The sequence below is a fragment of the Camelus dromedarius genome, chromosome 7 (assembly GCF_036321535.1).
Source record: "Camelus dromedarius isolate mCamDro1 chromosome 7, mCamDro1.pat, whole genome shotgun sequence".
NCBI lineage: Eukaryota > Metazoa > Chordata > Mammalia > Artiodactyla > Camelidae > Camelus > Camelus dromedarius.
Window position 1 is genome coordinate 74,592,396 of NC_087442.1, and position 25,576 is coordinate 74,617,971.

The 25,576-nt window shown below is 37.4% G+C and overlaps 2 protein-coding genes across 2 annotated transcripts in view; one reads left to right on the forward strand and one right to left on the reverse strand.

Moving 5' to 3' along the window:
• FAM185A (family with sequence similarity 185 member A) overlaps positions 1 to 18,801 on the forward strand; it is a 130,547-nt gene extending 111,746 nt beyond the window's left edge. Inside the window, exon 9 of the mRNA XM_031454738.2 lies at positions 18,672 to 18,801. Coding sequence (XP_031310598.1) covers positions 18,672 to 18,760 — 89 coding nt within the window. The 3' untranslated portion in view covers positions 18,761 to 18,801. The remainder of the gene's footprint in view (positions 1 to 18,671) is intronic.
• The window catches only part of FBXL13 (F-box and leucine rich repeat protein 13), a 167,327-nt gene that overhangs the window by 52,308 nt on the left and 89,443 nt on the right, over positions 1 to 25,576 (reverse strand). Inside the window, exons 12-15 of the mRNA XM_010984850.3 lie at positions 18,983 to 19,112; positions 3,331 to 3,429; positions 2,675 to 2,792; positions 2,416 to 2,578 (exon numbers count right to left, since the gene is read on the reverse strand). Of these exons, the coding sequence (XP_010983152.1) occupies positions 2,416 to 2,578; positions 2,675 to 2,792; positions 3,331 to 3,429; positions 18,983 to 19,112 (510 nt within the window). The remainder of the gene's footprint in view (positions 1 to 2,415; positions 2,579 to 2,674; positions 2,793 to 3,330; positions 3,430 to 18,982; positions 19,113 to 25,576) is intronic.

The following is a 25,576-nucleotide window of genomic DNA, read 5'->3' on the forward strand; positions in this document are numbered from 1 at the left end:
TATATATATTTATATGATAATCCAGGAGGCACAGAAGTCAATAGAAAAAGATTTTTCAGGTAATGGTCCAAGTTAATGGTCTAACGCAGTTAGTCCTAAACCTGACTGTGCATCAAAAGCATCCATGTGGTTTTTTGTTTGTTTATTTTTTCCAAAATATACAAGCCGAGGTTCCATCCCTAAGTATTCAGATTCAGTAGATCTGGGGTGGGGCTTGGGCATATGTAGTTTTATTCAGTTCTTCAGATGATTCTGATGCCCTGGAATTTTCACTTTTAAATCATTATGTATTTTAAAAATTTATCTTTTCATTACTGATTCCTAATTTAATTGCATTGTTGATACCAATACTGTGAAAGTTGTGGGAACTTGCTTTAAAACTTCACAGTCCATTTTTTAAAGGATTGATGTGTGGTTGAGAAAAATGTATTTTCTTTGACTCTCAAACTTCATGTTTTAGGTATATCTCTTGCAGATGAATTTTTTAACTCTATCTAAAGCTCTGATAGTAAACCTTCTCTGTCTTTTCACCCTATGCTATATTCTATCACATTTTTCTTTTTATTTTTCCACTCCGCTGTCATTTCTTCAGTTATCTTCCAGCTCTGCACATCTCTCTCCAGTGAGTTCTAATCTGCTGGTTAGCAATACATTGAGTTTCTTTATTTCAGTAACTATATTATATTTTTTATTTCTGAAAGTTAATTTTTCAAGTAAATCTAGTTATATTTATCATATTTTGTTGCCTGCTCATATTTCTGATTCCATTACTTATTTATTCAAACATTTCATACAGTTACTTAATATTCTATGACTGATAACTTTAATGTCTGAATTATTGGGAAGTCAAATTTATGTTGCTTCATAGTGACTCATATCTTTGTACATTTAACAGTCTTTAACTGTGAGCACGTATTTATTTGATCTTAACCTATGGGAATCTTGGAGGCTTAAATAGAAGATGCTTTCCTTCCAAAAAGCTTTGAACTAACTTCTTCCAGAATCCTGGGTGCTACCTACCTAAAACCACTTTGTCCCCCTTGGAGAGGTCCAGACACTCCAGAAGTCTCAGGTTTTTCTCCCCTATCTTGAGTCTTGCTAAAACTGATTCTTTCAATGGCAATGTTGAAATGAACATTTATGCTCAGAGCAGTTCTACCTTTTATGTTGGTTTGCTAGTCACTATTCATCTCCAAGAGTCTGTTCATTGAGAGGGTGGTTCTGAATCAGCATATTGGACATTTCTCTTACTCTTCGTGGGCTCAGCAATGTATTGAAAATATGTTTCATCAAGGATCTAAATTATTTGTAACAAGGAATGCTTTGAAATATTTTATCAACTATACTACTTGATGCAGAAAAACCTCCATTTATATTTAACATTAGTTAACCTGCAGAAGCCTAAGTGAAATATATGGATGAAGTTCAATTTTATTTCACATGTTAATACAGATAGGTTTGGCTGTTACACATACACACACACACACACACACACACACACGCACACATTGTACTTGCATCATGATGCCAACTTGCTCATGAGCTTGCAATCAAGATGCCAGCTGAGGTTTTAGTCATCTGAAGGCTTGACTGAGGGTAGAGGGTCTGCTTCTGAGTTCACTCGTATTGCTGTTGGCAGGAGGCCTCAGTACCTAATCCAGGTTTTTCCAATTTCACATCCTGTTTCCCTCCCATTCCCAATCCATAGTGCCTCCCCATCTTTAATAATAGGGAACATGGGTTAAGATTTTTGTGGAGCTTCGCTTATCACTCTGACTTGTCTTATGTTTTCTGAATTGTTAGCCAGTTTCATTGTAGATCAAATGCTATGTTGTTATCATCTGGCTGTATAATATTGTAAGAAATTTACACAGACAGGAGGCTGAGATATCCATTGGGAAAGAAATTTTAACAAGAAATTGATCCTTGCCAACCTGAGAATACCAGGTTAGAAGCCCAATAGTAGCCTAGCTAAAGAAAGCGTCTCAGTAAGAACTTGTCATCTGTCCATCTGTCAGCAAATGCACACATAGGAGAAATCTAACCAGTACCCAAGAAGAAATGCTTCAGTAAGATTGCAAGTCTGAAAGTCCATTTGGGAAAAGACCTATTAACTGAACTAGCTGTGAGAACCCTCACTAGGAAAGGTAGTCCATAAATGTTCAGTGAATTCATTTCCTCTTACAAGGGCCTGAGTCCATATATCCTGAGCTTTCCCTGATAATCTCCCTGCACTACCATATAACCAGTCTGGGTTGGGTGCCCTTCCTTTGTTTTACCACAGAACTCTGCTCTTGTCTCTACTTGGACTCCTGACTTTCATGTTTAGTTTACTAACCAATGAGCTCCTTGGGGAAGCCTGGAACAGTCTAGATAATTAGTGTTTCTTGACTATATGACTGAATGACTCATTACCTTACACAGTTTGCTAAATTCAACACAGTAAGCTGCTTCAAAGGTGAGAGTGACTTGAGGCTGCCGTCTGTTATCCCCTTGCAGTCTGCCATGTAAATGTGATTGATATTTGGATAATTCTGGTCTATAAGTTTGAAGCACTCATCAGTAATCCTTTTATTTCCTGTTTAAAAAAAAACAGAAGAAAATAATTGTATTTGAATTGTCATAAGAGAAAAAGTAAAAATTAGTGCTGAACCACATATTTAATATCACAGACCTTCAAATCGGATCTTTCTGAGGTCACAGTTAGAAAGAGCTTTGAAAGTACAATCGGAGATATGTGGTGCACCAATGAAAACTACTGATGTAATACGATGGCATTTTTCAACTAAAGCCTTTAGAAGGAAAAAAAAAAAGAGGATGAAATTAACTAAAGTGTATACAACAAGCTTACCAAAGTAATGAGGTCAGTTTTTTCCTCTTAATATTTTCAGAAACAGACACATTAACTATTAAATTTTCATAATTTCAAAGAAAACTGCACCTTTTTTCAATATATTTTAGTATACTTAACATTTGAGTAATGCAGAGGAATCAGTACTAAATCATGTTACAAATGTATGGGAAAACATGAGAAAATAGAATACTTAAAAAATTACTACCTATAAAAGCTTAGCATGTAGAACTAAATTTAAAGTTTATGCTTAGGCCACAGTATCATTGAAATAAAAATATCTTACTGTGAAACAAAGTCTCTTGGGGTATTTAAGGATTCAAGTATTCAAATGTGTAAGTGTACATTTTAAAAATTATTTTTTTATGTAAAAAACAACTAAAACAAAAAGCTCATTCATATTTTTCAATAACTAAAGCCACTAGAAAATATGCCCACCAAATGGGACTGAGAGGAAAATGTACTTTCCAACAACCTACTTTTACACAGTTGTCCGTGAGAGTAGGCATGTCATTGATGGTCAGATGCATAATCCCAGTGCAGCTGTTTGCAATGTTCTTGAAGCCCTGGACTGAAATCTGAATTGTACAGAGTTGGTGAAAAATGATGGGAGAACTCATTAGCATGACCTCTAATAAAACCCTAAGGTATTAACAACCAAAAATATGTCATGATTTTTGCTACCATTTTAAAATTGAAACCATAAAATATTGCAGACATAAAAAGGAAAGAATCTAGTCTTCATTTTTTATTTAACTTTTATATGTATGAATTGTGAAATGATCACAATAGATCTAGTTAACTTATTGTTTTATTTTCTATTGAAGTAAAATTCATATAACATAAAATTGACACTTAAATAAGCCATTTTAATCACTCATAATTTTGTGCAACCACAACTTCTATCTAGTTGCAAAACATTTTTATGGCCTTAAAAGAAATCTTGCCTCCACAATTACATGAGTCAGTTCCTTAAGGTAAATCTCTCCCCCTCACTCCCTCCTTCTCTAGATTGGATGAGCCCCACCCACTTTGGGGAGGGCAATCTGCTTTACTCAGTCTACCGATTTAAATATTGATCTCATCAAGAAACACCCTCACAGACAAACCTAGAATAATGTTTACCCAAAAAACTGGGCACCCCATGGCTCATTCAGGTTGACACAAAATTAACGTCACAGCTTCCTTGGAGACTTTGGCAGTGACTTTTCCTAAGGCTCAAGGTTGATACTGTTTGCTCTCACCTGCTTTCTCTTGGCTGATCATCTGAGCTTGCCTGGTCACATTTTTATCTAGATCAGCATCTCTGAGACCATCCACCCTATCTGGCACCACTAACTGCCTGAATCAGATGTAACTAAAAAGAAAGCCTTAAGATCTTATTGCTGCTTCACATTTTCAAGTTAAAACAGAAACCCTCAAGCCTTAAATTTTTAATCCCAAACATTTAATTAAGGAACTTCAGTATCTTAAAGTTCAGTAATGAAATTGGTAGGGGAAAAATTCTGGTTTTTTAATGTGTGTGTATAAGCATTATTTAACTTGAATTTTATTACTTAAATTGTATAGCTTAATTTTTATTATTTAACTTGTGTAACTTTGTAAGAAATCATGTTTTTCAGCACTGTGAGAGTTTTCGCAGAGTGAAAGGATTATACCATGTTGTCAAAGGTCTCAGCTCGTAACTGACTCCTCACACATAAAGACATACTACAAAATGGCTAGAGGTGGGAACAGCAGAAGAGGCAGGCTATTCTAAGGAGCTCGGATTTCTCCTTTAGACTGAGGCAGCCTCCAGGAGATGAGGAAATGGGGGCTCAGGTCTCTTGATTGATTTTCCCCAGATTAAAAATTGATAGAGCAAGAATACAGATGTGCAAACTCTTCATCCAGTACTCCTTCTGATTAACATTCTTCAACAATAACATCCATTTCAACTGTTCCATTCCAGCCTCCTGAGTTCTCCAAACCTAGTCACTCCAGCCAGAAAGACAGCCAGCTTCTGCAATACTCAGTGGACCTCTCTGCTCTTTGTCTGACCTTGTTACCTTTCCCTGCCTCTTTCTCTTTTCGCCTGATCAAGCCTTAACTATTCCTCAGGCTCCAATGACTCCAGCCCTCTCCTGCTACCTTCCCTCTCTTTCCCTTACAGGTCTCTAACTAATTTAGCCTATAACTCTTTCCTATCATCTGTGCATGTCTTATTTCCCCCAAAGAGATGACCTTACACTCTCTTTTTAACTTCTTACTGTGTTGGACAACCATTAGGGGCTGAATGAATTAAATTTAGGAATAAGACAAATAAAGTCTGGGGAAGAGTACAGAATTTGGCTACAGACAATATTGAAAATGATTCCAAGTAGAAGGTAAAGCACACTCGAAGGTAAAGCACACTCAAATGCAAAGCAGTGGGAGCACTGGGCAAGATCACCCTTGGGGTGAATAAGAAAAGCTTAGTAGGTAAGGAGGGAGGAAAGCTAACGGAAGACCCATAAGGTATGTCATATAGTACTGCCATGGATTCTTGAATTAGTTTTCCATAAGTACTCCCAAAGAAAAGTCCAGGGGAGATGAATGAACGTTAAAAATCTGGAGAACAGAGGAGGAGGAGGGAAGAATGCTGGGTTTGAGTCTGACTCTGCCTCTTGCTTGGAACAAAAGGCAACTCAACCTTTCTGATACTTAGTTTTCTCATCTGTAAAATGGGCATACTAATACCTATTTTAGGAGATTCTTGAGAAAAGCAGTAGGGTAATGTATGTAAAACTGGTTAGTTAGCACGAATCTGGCATGTCATTTGAGTATCAGTTCTCCTGTTACTGTTTTTCCAGATACAGTGAGTCCACAGAAAAAGATTCAAGAACTAGAGGCAGAGGGTCTTGAAAGATCATTCCAGTGCATTCCTCACACTGTAAACATAAAGAAGTGGTTTTCAGAGAAATTGTGCGATTTGAGAACAGGTTCCTTATCTCTTCCTCACCATGTGTCCCCAGTGCAGGACACAGCGTCAGACAGAATGGGTGCTGTATGAATGAACAAATGGTATTGAGTCACACTGTTGGTGGCAGGGCCGAGGCTGCAGACCATTTCTCTCTATTGTGACACAAACTCTAGGGATGGGAACAGTTTGTTTTTTTTTTTCACCAAAACACTTCTAAATTCCTCCCCTTTATTTCAGCCCTAGTCTGTTACCCTAATACTAGTATTTCCAATAATGGCTTCCCTAAAACAAGTGAAAAACTTTTTCTCTCTTGCCGTCTTGGAAACATGTTCATGACAAGATTTCCTGAACAAGAGGAAAATATGATAGCAGTAATCAGCCACAGCTGAGTGATTCCTTGCAAGGCAGCCAAAAACTGGGTGCTAGCAACCAATAAGATTGCATCCAGAAATGGAGGGAGGGCAAGGAGACCTCTGAGAAAAGCTTTTTAGTTTAGTCCTGGCATGAAATGCTTAGTTCTCTACACAGTTTATTTTAGAATATCCAAAGAGATGCTTGGCTAATATTTTATGACTCAAATATTCCTGCCAGAATCTTTTAGGCCAACCAACTATTAGTTGTCCTTTCTCTTCACTGAAATAATGGTGATAGAAGCCTGAAATTTTTAAAAATTCCTCTTTAAAAAAAGCAAACTATTTTACCATGTTAAAGTACGAGATCTTGCCACATCTGATACCTATGCATTTTCTGTGTGGGATGCTTACACAGCTTGGGATCTGATCTCTCTTTGTCTAGTTCTGAGGTGATTTTGACTTCAATTTTGACACCACTGGAGCTCTGACACTCTGCTATAGGCTGGTTAAGCTCACATTGGTTAGGCAGTTGGGGAAGTTGGCCCCACCAGTGTTGTTCCGATCTCAAGTCCCAGCAGACAGCTACTGCTGCTAATGGGGGCAGAGACGTGTTGGTGATCTCAGGAGAATTCTCTCTGGCTGCCTCTGGGTGGGTCGCAGCCCATCAGCACAACAAGCCAGAGCTGTCTGTGAAGGAAATGAGTTGTCTGTGAGTCGTACGAGATGGAGACCAAAGTGCTGAGCATCAAGGTCTAGCCAGATCCCTCTTTGCCACTCCAAGGTGATAAAAAGAAGGAAGGGATTTACCTCAGGGAGGATAACATCTTCGCAAACTTCCACCTTCCACTCCTTCTTTACAACACTGTCTCTGAATCAGGTAGCTCAGCAACACAGGGAAGAGAGAGGTGTGTAGGGCTAGGCCCTCTATGATAGCTAGAAATATCCATCTTAGGTAGACTTGGCGCACTTGTGTTCCTGTACCATTTCCAGCTGTTTCATTCTAAGTAGCGCTGCAACCGATGACTAATGGATAATGTGATGACTTTAGTCATGTCCATATGTCCTTCACAACCTCTTGGTGACCTCAGAAAAGCCTGGCTTAGCAAGTAGAATGAATTATTGGAGAGAAAGACGAAGATTTTTCCCAAAATATGGAACATTCTGTTTTATTGCATTCAAATGTGCCATAAGCTTCAATAGAAACACTTCCCAGGGTCCGTGTTAAGAGGGCTTGAAGAGTTTCAAATATTGTCACCTCTGTGGCAACAGGAAGAGAAGCCTAGTTATTATCCCTGCCAATCTCTCTTTGGACGATCGTGTACTGTCCAGTCTTTATGTTCTTCATGGCATCCCTTACTCTAGGTTCACTAATGGACACCTCCCAGTTAGCCCTGGCAGAAGTTTTAGGTAGAGCTGTCTCTTCTTACATCTCAGAACATCAAAGACCAGAGCCCTCACTTTGCATTTTGCATTTTGTGCCTTGTATAATAATTCCCGGTGCACGTCTAATATCCCTGCCCAGGAACATGAACAGCATGTTACCCATCATGTCCTTTACGGTACAACACAGTGCTTGGCGCAAAGTATGGCACATCAACGGTTTGTTACTAGACCAAGTGGTTGTGGCATAATTGTTCATAAAATGTAAATTAGAATTAGTGGTTCCGAGGTGGGGGGAGGGGATTGTCAGTATGGTCATTTGTTAAAGATTGCCATATTTATCTAAAAACATTGGACAGCCAAACATGAAAAAAATGTTTTGTGTTCCAATGAAATGAGGAAAGTGAGGAACTAGAGCACAAGATCAGTGAAGCCCGCAGATGCCAGGAAGGCAAGTGTGCGTGCCACCTCTGCATGCACTCACTGCACAGCTCAGAGCTGCCATCTGCAGAAGCAGGCTGACCCTTCCTAAAGTTTATCATTCTTGTCTAGTGTATACTATCTTGTTCTCTTCCCCACCCACTGGCCAAATTACTTACGGCTTCACCTGTCATTTCCACCAAGAGAATCACAACTAGAATGCTTTCTTCTTACAACGCAGTGATCCACAGAGCCGCATGGTTTGCCTAGATTTATTGAGCTAGATGGTGGCTTTACAGCTCCAGTCCTACCTAACCACGGGCTTCATCCAGGTCCGAAGACCTAAGTAGAGTTTTATGAGCAGTTCATGAAATTCTGTGTGTAAGGTCACTTTCTACAATAGGGAAGAGAAGAAACTAAAAAAGTATGGTTTTTCAGAAAGCATTAAGTTTTTCAAAACTTTTTTCAGGAGTGGGAAACATGATCTTAGTCCCCTGAGACTCATCATTTTGTCGTCTGATTCTTTAAGATCTACAAATTGTTGCCAGATGTTTTATTTTTTACTACTTAGTATAATAAACATCCTTATACATTTCACTTACAAAGAGATTGTATTAAGCCATGGATGCTAAACAATAGGTGCTTGTTATATTTTTTTTCTTTTCAACATGGCTAGCATAAAGTTAAATTCAAACCAATAATTATAATGACCATTTAAATGTATACAAATCCCATCTACAAAAAACATAAAAAGATTTTCATAGATTCTTCTATTTTTCTCTCAACCCAAGTTGAAGTGTGATTCAGAAAGGACACAAAACATTCCCTGTTAACGGGGAAACTGAGGCCCAAGAACTGATCCAGAAAAGCAGAAATTACAGTGTGATTTTTCTGACTTATGACTGCCTTTCTGCTAGAATGCGCCCTTACTGATGGCACTTAAAACTGCATAACATTTTTTGAAATAGAACATGAAACAATAATTTTTTTTTTTTTTACTATATGTAGTATCTAGCACTTTGAAGTTTTACAAATTATGGTCTGTTGAGATTGGTCTTCAGAATTTGATCGGTCAAGGTTCTAATCTTGGCCCAAACATTTTATGGGTGACCTTAGGCAAGTTACTTACCCTGTCTTAACGTTATTTTCAGTGGCATGTGGAGCCAGCATATACTAGCTTGCAAGACCAGATTGTGAAAATTTTAGAAACTATACAGCCCAGTTGTTAAACAAAGCCAGTTAAAAAGAATTAAATCATATAAACTTAAAATTAAATAAATTGTATTAACAAAGGTAATGAATACCCAAACTCATGACTTCCTAATTATTTTACTACATGTTACCATTACCTGTGCTCTTGAGTATATGTATGTTTATTGTATCTGTATGGTGACAATATTAACATTAATATTATTAATAATTTATTTATTATACAATATAATTGTATTATAGTTAATTAACAATTAACATGAATACTAATATTATAATGTTGGTGTTAATATTAAGAGATTACAGTGGTTATTAATATTAACTAACATTAATTAATAACCACGTCACATCTCTCCCCATCTCCCTGTTCAGCATCCTCTTGTTGGTAGCTTGAAATAGGCTATGGTTAGAGTATTTACACCATGGAAGTCAGCAACCACTGTTGCTGTTGTTGTTGTTGTTGTTGTTGTTTTTACCAGCATACCAGTGTTCAGTTTGCACATCTCTAACCTGGGAATAATGATACCCACCTCATATGGTTATTTGTAAATATTAAATGAGATAATAAATGCAAAGCACCCACCTCAACACCTAGCTCATAGTCAATACCCAACAAATGGTAGCCATTTATTACCATCCATTAAAATATAGAATAAGGGAAAATGGGATCAAATAAATATAAGTGAATTAAAAATTTGAATGTAGCTTTTACTAACTCATTTTGGTACATAATCAGTTTATTCACAACTGGTTTAGCTGGTCACATAATTCTTATTATTCCAGTTACCCCCTACTGATAAACTGCCAAATCTGAACCTCCACTCCCAGCCTGTGCTCCAAGGACCAGATTTCCACTTTCAAGTAGTTCTTGTCATTGAGACCCCGATGTATCACAGGAACCTCAAATTCAGCATTTCCAAAATAAAATCCATTTTTCTTTTCCCCTAATCTTACTCTTTCTTTAGTTATCTTGGTTAGTCATCATATAGAAATACAAAATCCTAAAGCTAAAAAAGATCTCAGAGATCATCTATCCCAACCTACCCATTCTACAGACAAGGAAACTGAGGCAGAAAAACTAAGTAACTGCCCAGGGTGGCACAAGTACTTAGTCACACAACAAGGACTAGATCCCAGGTCTCCTAACCTTCGTTTGGGGCTCCTTTCACCACCCCACTGCCTTCTGCTGTATAAAAGGGGCGGGTGGCGAGAGAGATAGCTCTGCTTATGCAATCTCTGTTCCACTTGGCTAATACATTTATCCTTGGATGTACTCTGTGGCTTTCTCCCACCTCCACCACAAACCCCAGGGGTGAATAAGTAAGACCTTCCATGATCTTTGCCTCTCTGAAAGGGGAGGTTGGAATTTATGCAGCCTGGAGAGAACCGAAATGACCTTAGAATCTTCTAGTTAGCGGTTTACACAGCCTACCTTTAAGTTTCATGAGGCCCAGAGAAATTTAATAGTTCAAGAATTACTGATAAACTGGCATTATTGTATTGAGTATTCCAATCATTTGAACATTTCTAGGATGCTGTCAAAATAGTTGATTAAAAAACACCTTTATTTTAGTATTTTGTAGTTTCCTAGGCTCTTTTCTCCCTGTAAATCTAAAGAAATGTCAGACTCAACTCTTACCAAGAAAAAATCATCAGACCTTGCTTTAGCAAGTGGCCAACTTCTCAGATGTCTAACAGGCCTCCTGAGCTTCCACCTGAAGCACCTGGCTAACCGTGCTCTGAAATTGACTGCAATTTCATTCATTCAATCATCAAACATTGATCAAAGTCCTCCTATATGCCAGGTACTTACTATATGCTGAGGATACAGATACAGACAAATAAGGCAGCATCCTGGCCATCAAGGAGCTCACAATGGGAAGGAGAACAGACAAATAAGTAGACCATCAAGTACACAGAGAACACTTAGTGAAAGTGCAATGAATCGTAACCTAGCTTGGGTTGGGGAAAAGGAGGGGTCAGTGAGGGATTCCTAGAGAAGGTTATGATTGAGCAGAACCTCAAAGGATATGTGAAAGTTAACCTAGAAAATGGGAGAAAGAGACAGTATGGGGGCATCCAGGCAGAGGGCAAAAAGTGAGCCTAGTGAAAGTACTGAGTCTGGAAATGAAGATCAGGGGAGGCAGAGAGGTAGAAAATGCTATTGTGAACTCTTACTCTCTGGTTTCACTTAAATCTTAAATCTGAATATATAAATCCTTGGTCCAAACCCCCTACTTTTCATCTGGCTCCTTCTGCCACTCCATGTTCAGAGATACCAGTTTCTGGGCATTTGAATGTAAGCCTGAGATTGGCTGCACCCCAGCCTTCCTTCCCAGTACAACTGTGATCATTCCATGCCTAGCTTCCTACCTAATGCCATAACCCACTGCTAAACCCAGTTGGAGATATATGAATCTGTAGGAAAAGTGGCTACCCAAAGGTAATACCAAAAAGGGAATCCTTGGAGTTACACACAAACAGAGCAGATGGTGAAGGCAAGGCAAAACCAGGAATCACTGCCCTCCTAATTGGCATTTTCTCATATACAAGTAGGATGGATTTATCCTTTACATTAAAACTCTTAATCCTACCCATATTTTTTGTTTTGAGATTTTGAAAGAAACAAGATCATATTTTAGAGAGCTCTGAAATGAACAGGGAACTGATGTGGATCTCTCTGGAGCATTTCTCCACTGATTCATTCATTTTGGGGATATGTTAGAAAGACTTAGAGGAGGTGAGGAAATTAGCCATACAGATAGCTGCAGAAAGAGTGTTCCAGGCAAGGAAAATGGCCAGTGTAAAAAAACTCTTTAGGCAAGAGCTTATGTGTTGAAAGAACAGCAAGGAAGCCAGTATGGCTGGAGCAGAGTTGGTAAGAGGAAGAGTAATATGAAGTGATGTCAGACAGGCAATTAGGGAAGGAGGCAGATTACATGGGGTCTTGAAGTTCCTTCCAAGGATTTTGTTTGAGTGAATAGGAAGACATGTCAGGTATTTGAGCAGAGGAAAGACATCGACTTGAGTTTTTAAAAGATCATTCTAGTTGCTGCTATGTTGAGGGGAGACTTACAGGAGGTAGAAGTGAAAGCAGAGAAACTAACTGGGAAGCTCTCACAATAATCCAGACAAGAGATGACGGCGACTTGGACTTGGGTGGTAGCTGGGTAAATGGTGAAGAGATCCAGGATATATTTGAAGTACCAGTCAACTGGATTTCCTAACAGAGAGCATGTGGAGTGTGAGAGAAAGAGAAGAGTCAAGGATAACTTATTAGTTTGCTACGTCTGCTGTAACAAAGTACCACAAACTGAGTGGCTTAAACAACAGAAATTTGTTGTGCAACCGTTCTGAAGGCTAAAGGTTCAAGATCTTGGTGTCTGCAGGGTTAGTTCCTTCAGTGTGATGGAAGGCTATGTTTCAGGCCTCTCTCCTTGGCTGGTAGATGGCTGTCTTCATGTTTACATGACGCTCTACCCTATGCATGTGTCTGTGTCCAAATTTCCTCTTTTTATAAGACATCAGTCATAATGGATTTGGGCCCACCCTAATGATCTCATCTTAATTAATTACATCTGCAATGTTTAATTAATTACATCTGTATTTCCAAATAAAGTCACATTCTAAGATACTAGGGGTTAGGAATTCAACATATGGATTTGGAGGAGGATACAATTCAGTTTGTAACAGATGACTCCAAGATTTTTGGCCTAAGTAACTGTAACATGGAGCTGTCATTAACTAGGACAGGAAGGCTGAAGGTGGAACAAAGGGTTATTTTTCAGAGCAGGGATTTTTTTTTAAAGATGTAATAGTCCAACATTTGAAAGAGAAGTCTGGGTTAAAGATGTATATTATATATATGTGTCTATGTGTGTGTATATACACATATATACATATTTCTATACATGTATATTATGTATATGTATTCCTATATATGTGTACACACCTATAAACATACATACATGTATATATGCATATATAAACAACTCATATACATACATTACATATATGTGTGTTATGTGTGTATATTTGTATGTGTATGTGTGTATATTATACATATACATATGTAATGATTATATATATATATATATATATATATATATATGTATATATACACACACTTATTATTATAGGCGATATTTAAAGCTATCATCTAGATGACATCACCAAGGGCATGATGAGAAAAAAAGTAGGCCAAGAACTGAAACTTGGGGCTGTCTATGATTAAGGGATTGGAAGGAAGAGGTGACTTAGAGAGGCACCTTTAGAACTATCATCAGATATAAGAAAAAGAGAGATGTAGAGCACAATATCATTTGGAAGAATTAAAATACACACACAGAACCATGACATAAGAATGCAAGAATATATATATATGAACGTATTCTTTTTTTGGTTGTTAGAGGAAGACTGTCATGTTTTGCTCACTTTTTAATTGAAGGACATGTACATGAATGTTCACAGCACTTTGTATACTTTTCTATATATATATTATACTTTGACAGAATTTACTCTCAAAAAAGTCATTAGAGAATGCCTTTGCTCAGTAGGTCCCAACTGTCAATGCCAGCAAAAGTGGAAGCAGACTTCACCTGGCTTCTTGGGTGTTAAGGATTGCTTTGTGGTCAGTTACACGCATGTACAAAGCAACAAATTCAGGTGCAAGGTGGAAGAGCTGTGAGAAACTTTCACAACCTTCTCTCTCGGGCCTTAGTTTTTTTCTCTTGAGTAAGGCTCTCCACCAAGCCCAACCAGAAGTATTCTCTGTTACCCCAACTAACAGCTAAATAGGAACCACACCCTCACCAGTTGTCCCAGTCAGCTTCCTTCAGTCGCAATGACAGAAACCCAACATACACTAGTGTAGGTAGAAATGGAATTAAGTTTGTCTCTAACTGAAAGTCCAGCTAAACAAAAGTGTACCATCTCTCCTTTTCAAACACATTATCTCTCCCTCTTGAAGGTCAATCTCTTTGTGATGGTTTCATTCTTTCCCACTGCAGACAAATTTCTTCCATGTTCCTGAGCAAGAGAACCACAAATTAGCCTAGACTTACACATTCCAGGCAGGCCTTACAACCTCAGAGAAACAGAATTTATTTTTCCTAATGTTGAGTACCTAAAGGGATTCTGAATGGTTCTGATTAGGTCATGCTCTTCCTAGAAAATCACAGCCACTGTGGATGGAATTTAGAAACATTTAGGCCTGGGCCAAATGACCAATGGCCATAGGAAAATACTATCTAATAATAATAGTTAATGGTGGCTCAGCATTTACTATATGCAGCCACCATTCTAAGCCTCTTATATGTATCAAATCATTTCATTCACACAACACACTTCTGAGTTAGTTACTAGTATTTTCCCCATTTCATAGATAAGGAAAGTGAAGTATACAGAAAGCTTAGGCAACCTGCCCCAGTCCCATACCTAGTAAATAGCAAACTCAAGATTAAAATGCAGGTGCCCCAGAACCCTCCCGGTTGCTGTGGTGTGTTGCTTTCGAGATGCCATGACTGACAGCTCCCCAGAACCACATGGGAAGGGAGTAGTTCCCTGAAACAAAGTACAAAGGAAAACTACAAACATTTCATACAGTAGTTCATTGGCTTCACTTACTTAACTAAACATTAATCCAAATATTCAATAAACATCTGACAAATGTCTGCCATGACTTAGGTCACACATCATTCCTTGAAACAAGAAAAAAGTGGATCCGTTCTTTGTTGCCAAGTATCTCCCAGACATTTGATAGATAACAAAGGAGCACAGGAAAGGGTACCCTCTTTATGTGATAAAACTATTTTATCTTGAAAAAGTCTTACCAAATTGCATTTAAACATAAATTTAAAAATTGCTTTAATTGTACAGCAACTATATCAATTTAAAAAAGAAAAGAAAAAATTATTTTATGGCATAAGCTTAGATTTTATAACTTTGAATAAGTAGTAAATATAAGAGCAAATGAATTAAATTTGTTCAGCTGATTCAACCAGAATTTTTTTGTTAAATGAATGTAGATTTTTTTTTCCTTCTGAACATACTGTAATGAAAATGTTGTACTCAGACTCTGAAAGAAATTTTTAAATCAGTTTGAAAAATTTCTTAACAATGGCAGCCTGTTGGGATAAGAATATTATCATTCAACAAATAATTATTAAGTGCCTGGACATGGTTTAACTTTGCATGGTGATCAAAGAAATACAAATTAAAAATATAAAATATCATATTCAATGTTGAACTGGCAAAAGTTTTTTTATATGTAATACATGTATGAAGATACCAAACATTATTTTAAATTTATGGTAAGTGTAAATTGACCATCTTTGTAGAGTATGGCTGGCCTTAAAAATAACTATATCCTCTGATCATTTCACTTCTAAAAATTTGTACCAAAAAATTACAAAGATATGGCTATAAGAATTTTCCTTACAGGATATTGATTATAGCAAAAAAAAAAAAAAAAAAAAGATAGGCCTAAAAAAGAATGTAGGCCAATAATGAATGGTTAAATACATATTGGTATTTTGATACAATGGAATACCAAATAGCTATTAAAAGTAAGTTACAGGAAAATAGTTCATGGAATAAAGAGATACTCACTTTATAAATATTAAATAAAAGATATGTGTACTATATAATCCATTTCAGTTTAAACATGCATAGAATAAAGGCCAGAAAGCTTTTCCATGAAACAATGGTAGTGTTTATTATTTCTTCGTGGTGAATTTTTAGGTAATTTAAATCTTTTCTCCTTTTTTCTTGTCTTTTTCTGCATTTAACATGTAACAAGAAAAAAACAGATTTTTTTTTTTTTTAAAGTGAAAAAGAAAACTCCAAGTGGCAAGTATATGGTTAGAGATTAGCAGTGGACAGTGAGAGCTCCCTGGAGCGGCCCTATCCTGACTCAAGCCAAATGTGAGCAGAGGCTTTTTCGAGGGGGAGAAACTGGGCAGGGGCATCACTTTAGCCACATCAAAGATGATGACATGCAAGTGCATGTGCAAGTGCTGGTTTTCATTAGAAAATCAGCCATATTACTCAACTCACCTATAGTATTTATCCAATCCCGTAAGAATGCAGAATATTTCTAAAACATATGTAATTGATTTTCACTTTTCTTTGTAGTTCATCATCCACTTATTTATGTTTTCTAACAATTATGGTTAAAATTCTTATACAATATTATGTAAATACATCTTTTTCCTTTTTGGGGCAGCCATGACTGCATGACTATTTAGCCCTTGACGTATTTTGTTTATGTTAAGTCAGAACTCCTAGAAGACAGAGCTGCTGTTTTACTCATCATGGCACCCAGTATGCAACAGGTACTCAGTAAACACCCATGAAAAGCATTTAGTTGTAGGCTTCTACTCTCAACCCTTTTTGTTTTATTAGGAACTTTTTCTTTGGTCAGATGTATTAACACATGACTTCATAGTGCAAAATTCAAAACATATTAAAAAAAAAAAATAACAGATTTTACTTTCCAAGGAGAGAACTGAAAAAAATCTGTGAATAGAGAATTTTCCTTCTTTGAAACCATTTTTATATTTTCATATCAATGCAACTAGTCCTGAAAGGGTAAAACGATCCTCATACCCAGAGCTGGGGAGGTAGATGCACCTCCTCAGAGGACTTAATAAGTCCCTCAGAAGCAGTAGCATCCAAGATTCACTGAATGTTTGTGAAGCTACAGCAGTAGCCATTGTTAAGATATCTGGTTCATAATAAGCCCATTTCTTACAATGTTTCAGATGGTACAAGTTCCACTAGGTGAGGCTGACTTGCTCCAGCCTGTTGTTGCCATGTGGAAATGCAGGCCCAATTTTGCTAGTTCTTCTGTTTTTTTAAGAGAAGCTTGAAGTCTAGATTTTTATTTGAAAACTCCACAATTTTAAATGTTAGCTCAAAATTTTAAAATAGGCTATGTATGTTTTGCACACAGGTCTGTCCAGAGGGTCATCAATTTGAAACCTCTCATTTTGATTGACTGTGACCAAAAATATTTATCCTTAAGACAGATGTATGTGTGTTTGTGTGTCTGTGCATGTGCTGTGTGTTATTGCCACAGTAATTACCTGGTGGAAATTAAGAAGAACAAGGAGGTAATCACACACAGTGGGGAGGGTTTTGAAGCACTGTGGTGGGCTGGTGTAAAAGTAAAAGTAGTAAAGGAGGTATCTGTAGTGGGGAGATTGATCCGTGGAATGTGTCCAGCGCACTGAGTTATTTCTGAATTTGCAAATATTCTTCCTCTGTGATTAGGCCATCTGTGTTTACTTATTGGCGTCCATATCGAAGTTAGGCTCCTCTCCTCCCACAGAGACCAGGAGACACTGGTGCTATCTCTCTTGATGATTACGTACCAAAGGCTGGCACCCATGTCCTTGAGGAAGATATTCCTGGGCTGTAAAACTGGCAAAAAACCTTTTTAAGAGGTTTATATCTCAAAGGGAGCAGAGGAAGAATGTACAACCACCAGTTTTCTCAAGCGAATGCTCTAAGAAAAGAGAGGTCGGGGGCCCAGGGTCAGGAAGAAGCCTGTCTAAAGTTGAGTCTGGAGGGAACATTAAGGCCATCCTGGTCATCGTGTGATGGTAGATGTTGATGCTTAGCAAGCTGCACGTCAGTAGATCCATGTTAAACAATTGCACGTTCTCACCATTTCAGCCCTAGCTTAAAGTCCCCCCACTTTACCCCTACATCCTCCCATTGCCTAGCACACCAGGAAGCCACAGTATGCCAGTGGTGTTGGCTAAGTGAGAATTCTGTCCATTCAGGCACTTGGAGGAGAAACTCGTGCTGTCCTATATTCCTTCCAGAAAATCTGCCTGCTTATAACTGAACCAGTCCTTTCACCAGTGCTTCCACCACCTGTACAGCCTTGAGAGCCTTCATCCCTTCATGTCTGATAGATATGTACTGCACAGCATTTGTGTGAGAGGTAAATCTGATCTGTGTAAAACACTCAACATGGTGCCTGGCATATAGTAACAGTTCTCATCTGCGTTATTATATAATTCCCACAGAATGATGAACATACTAGGACACTGATATCAATAAAATACACATGGAGGTGGAAGAAAAGAGGTTAAAAGAATCATGACTTAAGTGTAACAAAAGAGAGCAGAAGAAACTGTCAAGGAGGCAGTAACTGCTTCCAGGGTGCCATGCCCTACCGTCCACAATTCCACCCTATTTTCTGCCCAGTTTTCCTTAGTCTTGTTCCTTCAGACTTAAATATTTCCCCATGTAGACCTCAAATCTTCATGTCATTTAGCCCAAGAATATAATGCAATTTTAAAAATCATATTATTTGTTGTATTTCCTTTCTTACATTTATCCATTTATCTTACATTTCTTACATTTTTTTATCTTACATTTATCTTGGCATTTATTCCAAATACTGTTTACTCTTTGAAACCCCATGTGGGAGCGAATTGACTTTCCAGGAAGTTCCTTGCAACTTCTCCCCTCAAAATGTTTTCCTTTGTTTGTGTCTTGGTAGCATTTCTAAAGTTTTCAACATTTGGACTCTGGTATTACAACTGTGCTCAGAGTATCTACACAGAAGTGGTCTGCTTCCTCGTCCAGTGAACTCTGCCTGTCAGTGGATGTGACACTCCAGTGGAAGGAAGCCAGGAGCCTATAGTAGCGATCCTGGGGAAAATTTAAGCAGCTGTGGCCATGTAATTTAAAACCTCTAAAAAGTGTGCTGCAGTCCGTGCACAGCGTTAGTATAGCATGAGGGCTGGATGTAGCCCGTTCTCTGGAGGACTTCTTCGCCTGCTGCACGAAGGGGAAGACTGAAAGACAAACCTGGGTGCAGCCGGAAAGGTCCAGATAGATGAGTTTGTGGCATCCATTCCCCAAATTCAGGTACTGTAAACCTTTGTCTGTGAACTTTCTGCAATAAGCCAGACTAAGATTTTGTAAATTGTGGAAGTGCCTGAAAGATAGGGCAGCGAAGAGAGGAAGGAAAGTGATTATTCTTTAGTTGTTTTCTCACATCTTTCTTAAACCACTGTGACAAAGAGAAGTAAAACTATAAATTAATCTTTTCTCCTTGCAGATATTCAAGACTCAAACTTTATTGTTAATTCTCTCCCTGCCAAGTGAAGGAGATTGCAGTAGTATATCAGATAATGCATAATCACATTTCAATGAAAATAATGAAAGATTTGCCTAGATTTTTAAGAAAGCTAATTGGGATAAAGCTTTGGGGGAAGGGGAGTTTTGTGCATTCGTATTGTTTAGAAGTTAGTTTGTATTTGAAATCCAAGTTTCAGAGATTGTGTTATTGTTGCCTTTAGGTTTCATCTTTGGAGCACCCAAATAATGTGCAAAATGTCTAGAAGGGACAAACCCTTTGTAAACATATAAATGGCGATTAACTGTTACATGAGATTGAGGATTTGGGGCAGAAAGGAGGCAAAGTTATACATAACAGACTCTTAAAATGGACATGATAAGCAAATGGTTTGAAAAAATAAATTTGAATGTGCATGATTTTGTAAGTAACAGTTTTATTATTATAGCTAAAGAAAGATTGATTGATATACAGAGCTTACAAATGGGTTAAGAAAAACAGTCTGTAAATGAGTGGGCAAATATGAGAGAAATAAAAACTACATCAGAGGCTATCAGTCTCACTGGAGTTGAAACGGATTAAATATGGCATTACCACCATGACCAAAATTAGAGCTTCCAGAAAAAATGGGGGGGTGGTATTTAGGACAAGCCTGTACTGTTGTGCAAGTTTGAGGACACTTGGACAATCTTCCAAGCCTTCCTAAGTCTGGCATTTTTTAAAAGTTCAAGAACTCCCACTACTGCCTGCTCTTGTAATGGAATTAACAACATGCTCTTGGTTTGTGATGTGCAACAGTTTAACAGCAAGTTAGAAAGCAAAAGGAATAAAAGCGAGGAAGAAAATGCCTCTTTGTCCCTCAAAAGCCCACAAATGACTAACAAAGTTTACCTTCACATAAATGGGAAATTAGGTATGCAAGCTTTGACCAATTACCAGATTTATTTCCAAAATTTGAAAAAACACATCTATATGATAAAATGGTCCCCATTCCATAGCGAATTATTTGACTCAGAACACACGTTCCCGTCTGGTAATGGCTGTGTCTGTGGGATTCAACAGAACAGTGAGGGAAGCCTGTGGCTGGGTGGGCAGGTCTCTGAAGGAGGAAGCAGCACTAACATCCCAAAGACACGTCCCTTCTTCTGGGGCCCTTGAGTTAACAAGAGCTATCCAAAGTTTTGGAAATGCTTTATCTTCCTCTCCCTGAAGTATATCCCTGTGACTCAACTGAGTGAAGTACAATTTTCTTGGAGGTTGTCATTTCTAACGATCCTTCAGCTCTCTAATTTGGAGAAAGGAGTAGTGAGGCAGGCAGCTTGACACAATGGAAAATATACAAGGTTTTGGAATCTGGCCAAATTGGATTTGAATCCCGGCCCTGACACTTAACTGCAACTTCCCTAACCTCTCAGAGATTGTTTCCACATCTGTCAAGTGGAGATTATAATTTTATCTTTTTTTAACCTTGACCAACTGAAGGGCTTTCCTGAACTTCAGTTTTTGTTATCTGTGACATGAATGTAATCCTATCTGCTCTTTCCTCTTAGAGGTGTGACAATTTCATGAGAACGTACATGTAACAATACTATATTGAGGGTGATTTTTGTTGATTAAAATCAGCAAGGATAAGGTAGAAGCTTTTATATATATATATTTATATATATATATATATATATATATATATATATATAGTTAGTACTGCTACTACTTCCTCAAATAATAATTACATATGAATTATTCTTAAGAAGTTTGTATTATCTTCTTCCATTTAATGAAACAGTTACTGACCTAACAAAAGTGAGGCATACAACTGATTCCAAGAGTTTGGGGGACCTCATATTGCATCTGCACCCTCATTTTGGTCATGGTGGTGATGCCATATGTAATCTGTCAGCTCCAGTGAGGTTGACAGCCTCTGATGTAGTTTCTGTTCCTCACACGTGTTGCCACTCATTTGCAGACTGTTCTTTCTAACCTATCTTTAAGGTCTATATAGAAATCAGTCTTCCTTTAGTTAAAATAATGAAACTATTATTTACAAAATCACGCCTATTCAAATCTATTCAAATCTGGTCCAAGTCTATTGTTCAGTTTAAGTGCATGTGATCAGTTAACAAATAACCAAAAATGAGAGTTGAGCAAGGAGTTCTTAAACTTTTTTGTGTCACAGATACCTACAGATCTATGGACCCTTTGTCAACATAAGGTTTGTAATGTATAAAATAGAATATTTATGATTATAAAGGCAGTCAATTATATTGAAAGATATCAAAATATTTTAAAAACCAAATGAGTGGAATAACAACATATATGCTCCTTTATTAACGTGTTAAATAACAAGGTCTAGTGGCAGTTCTAATAACTACCATGATTTTGAAGCAGTGATGATATTTTGAAATATTTGTAACAACTATAGGAAAATATTTGTGATTTATATGCGTGAAAGAGTCCCAGGGACTACTAATACTACTCTGATTTTATTACCTACATTTCAGTTAGAACTTAGTGAAAACAAAATTTTTTTTCTCCTCTCAGGATTCATGGAACCCCTGATTTCCATGCCTGGTCTCCTTAGAGGCTCCACTGACCCCAGGTTAAGAACCTTGGGTTTGGCAAAAGAGATTGTTAATTAAATTAAATGACCCCCAGATTAAAAGTCTCTAGATATGTCTCTTCAAAGTAGAACCTCATGGGAGCCATTGGTTTGAAAGCAAAGCTCAGGAATCTTGAGTGGCCCTGCAGGCCTTTCTAGGGATTTACAGTGCTGCAGATTAGCGCTTCTGGGAATGGCAAAGGTATCAGTTGACAGTGAAATTGTTCTTGGCAAATTGTATTCAAAATTGCTACTTTTTACCCTGAATTTTGGCAAAGAAACGTGTCCTTTACATGAGTAAGATTTGGTTGATCATTTTTCTAATCCAGAGATGACTTGATAACTCGAATTCCACTTTAAGGTGGTGTTTCCAGCCTGTGTTTATCTTCTTCTAATTATTTGATAACTAAGTATTTCTTACGTGTGTGGCAGTGGTATTCTTTTTGTGATTTATTTATCTTTCTACTGTTGCCATAATCTTTAAAAAAATCACAATTCTTATAGAAACTACAGAGATCATTTCTTCTCCTTTGTTTTGGCATTTTTTTTTTTCAGTAAAGAATTGAGGCCTTCTGTGTTAGATCTCTTAACACCTGAGGCAGTTATTACTAGAGGGAAATGTAGAATTACATACTTAAATGAAAATCTCTCTGAAAAATCACAGACACAAGCCCAGTCATACAAGAGAGGATTTGTATGTAGATTTTTTTGAGTTAAGTCTTGGACTTTTTAGTCTCACAGAGGTAGTTTTGCAGAATAGAATTCCTGCAGGAAATCCCAATGCAGTGACTTGGCCTCCTATTTACAAGGCAACAGCTAACTCTGTCTACCCTAATCTGATGGGCACTGGTGAGACTATATAACACGAGAGTCCCTGCCAATAAGAAGTTTCCAAGCCAGCTGAGTGGTTGATTCATCTATCTGAAATAATAATTAGACATCATGCTACTACAGCATATAAGGCTCCGTTAAGGAGCAGAGATCATAATAGCTTTACTCACCACTGTATGCCCAGAATGCCTTGCAAATAAAGGTTGATTCACATGGTGAATAAGTGACTGAATGTTGCTATTAGAACTCAGGAAAAGCAGAAATCACTGTGGAGTTCTGATAGATAGTGTGAGGTCTGTGGATTAGCAAGGGGAGGAGAAAGGAATTCCAATTGTAGAGAAAGAGAAGCATGTAGGAATCAGATGACCAGAGTTAAGGGCTTCCCTTGGAAAACCTGGGCAGATAAGTTTGACCAGATAATGTTAAAGGACAGTAGGGAAGAGTCTAGACTTCATGCTTGCCAAAGACATGATAAGACTATTGTTCCAGGATGATACTTCCTGCAGCATAAGGCAGAGCAGACTGAAGGGAAGAGAGGCTAAGAGTGAACCATCAGGATGCTGTGCCAAATGAGATGCTGAGAGTGCCATCTAGAATAGATTGTGGGAATCGGAATAAATTGAAAGGGTTTAATTCAGGAAGTATTTAGAAGCAAAAAAATGTCTTGTACTGGGCATGAGTGTGGGCAGCCCTCATTTTCTTTCTTTCTTCCTTTTTTTTTTTTTTTTTTTTTTTTTGGCTGGGGGAGGTAATTAGGTTTGTTTGTTTGTTTATTTTTTAGAGGACGTACTGGGGATTGAACCCAGGACCTCGTGTATGCTAAGCATGTGCTCTACTGCTTGAGCTATACTCTCCCACCCTCTCATTTTCAACTTTAAGAAACTGAGCAGGTCCCCAAAGCCATGAGGAAAAATACTCAAATTAAAAACTGGCAAATCAGTATTGCCAAGAGAGGCAAACAAATTACATTTTTCTTTGGAAAGAAGTACTAAAGACACCAAAGAGTGAATGAGAACAGCAACAAACAACATGTCTCTGGTTATTTATAATTAAAAAATGCCTTTGCATAACCAAGCATGTTTGAAACAATGGAAAGCAGAGCAAAAATAGAGTCGTTATGAAACGGTTTTTTTATTATATGTAAGAAAGTCAGTGTACATTTTTTTCATATGATGAATAACATCAGTGCCAAATAGCATTTATCCTAAATGTTGTCTCAGTAGCAAGAACTAGCAGTTAAAATCAAAACAAAATTCTCATCTTGGGTCCAGTTTGTCTATCTTTTGCTCACTGAAGGTATAGCTTCATTTGTGAAATGAACATCTCTGGAAAACTATGCATAGCTGTAGAATTATTTTAAATGTCCTAGGAGGAAAGGTTATCTCAAAGTATGGTTGGAACAAATGTTTTAAGTTTAAAAAATAATTTATAACATGATGTATACTACTCCCAAATCATCTGCTTTGTAAATTCAGATTTTCACATATGGATTTATGGATTTTATAATATGTATTTCTCTCTCTCTTCCCTCCCCACTACCCTGCTCTATCTAGATATAGATACATACATACATACACACAAACATACATATATGCACATATATTCTCCCTATATAAACACACATGTTCATACATGCACATATATCCATACACAGATGTATCTTAATATGGAATGTCTAAAGAAAGGTATTGAGTGATGTTCTATATTGCAGAGCAGAGAACACTATAGAACTCCTGAAAGGATCAGGCGCCGTCCACAGTGGTGCCGCTGGAGCTGACTTGCACCAGCCCATGAGAACTAATTGTTAGCATCTCTTCCCAACTCGACATTCAGTGACACCGTGTTGGTAGTTTAAAATTGGCCATGGTGGAATTAGTTATACCACAGAAATCAGTAAATCCTATAAATTAGAACATACCTTTGCCCGCTACCCCAGCCAGTTATTAAACATTAACTGGAATGCTGCTGTTCTTAGAACATGCTTTGAGAACTACTGATATAGAGAATGCAGTGGGCTGAGGAAATGTATACAGAGGCAAAAATGCTGAGAGGGAAGATGGCAGCTTTGAAGGATGAGAATCAAAATTCAATCTAAAAATAAAAGGGGAGTCTTAAGATGAAACCTGAACAAATGGAATGGAAGCAGAATAAAAGAAAAACACCCATCAGATTAAACCCAAAGTGAAGGGCATTCTATAAAATAAATAACTGTACAGTGTTCTTCAAGTGTCAAGGTCATGAAATAAGAGACATGACTGAGGACTGGCACAGATTGGAAGAGACTATGGAGAAATGACAACTGAATGCAATATGGTAGCCTACATTGGATCCTAGAGCAAAAATAAAAGGACATGAGAGGAAAACTTTATAAAATTTGAATAAAGACTTTGGTTAACAGAAAAACAAAGAAAGAGGAAAATACCTTCCTTAGCTGAGAAAAGATCTAAGTTTTAATGTTCAAAAGGTTTACTATGATCCAGAAAAAAGTTAATTGAAAGAACAGTTAACCTTTGAAAATGTTTTTAATTTCTCAGAGAAAAAGAAATTCTTGCCAGTATCTTGGAATAAAAAATAGATTACCAACAAAGAAGAAAAATCAAGCTGGCTTTAGACATCTCTTTAATTTTAAATATCAAAGATTATGGAGCAACATTGTAGAGTTTTAAGGATAGAATAAGGGACATAATTCAAAACTATATACTGAGAGAATTTGTTGTTCATCCTGCAAGAAAACAAAGCTATTTTCAGAAAGCAATGACTGAAAATCTAATACTTGCCCATCTTCCCAGATAAAGAGTTCTTTAAATTATATTTCCAGTCATCATAGGAATGAATCAAAATCAAAATTAAAGAATAAGAAAATTGTAGAACAAATGGACCATCTATGATTGACAAA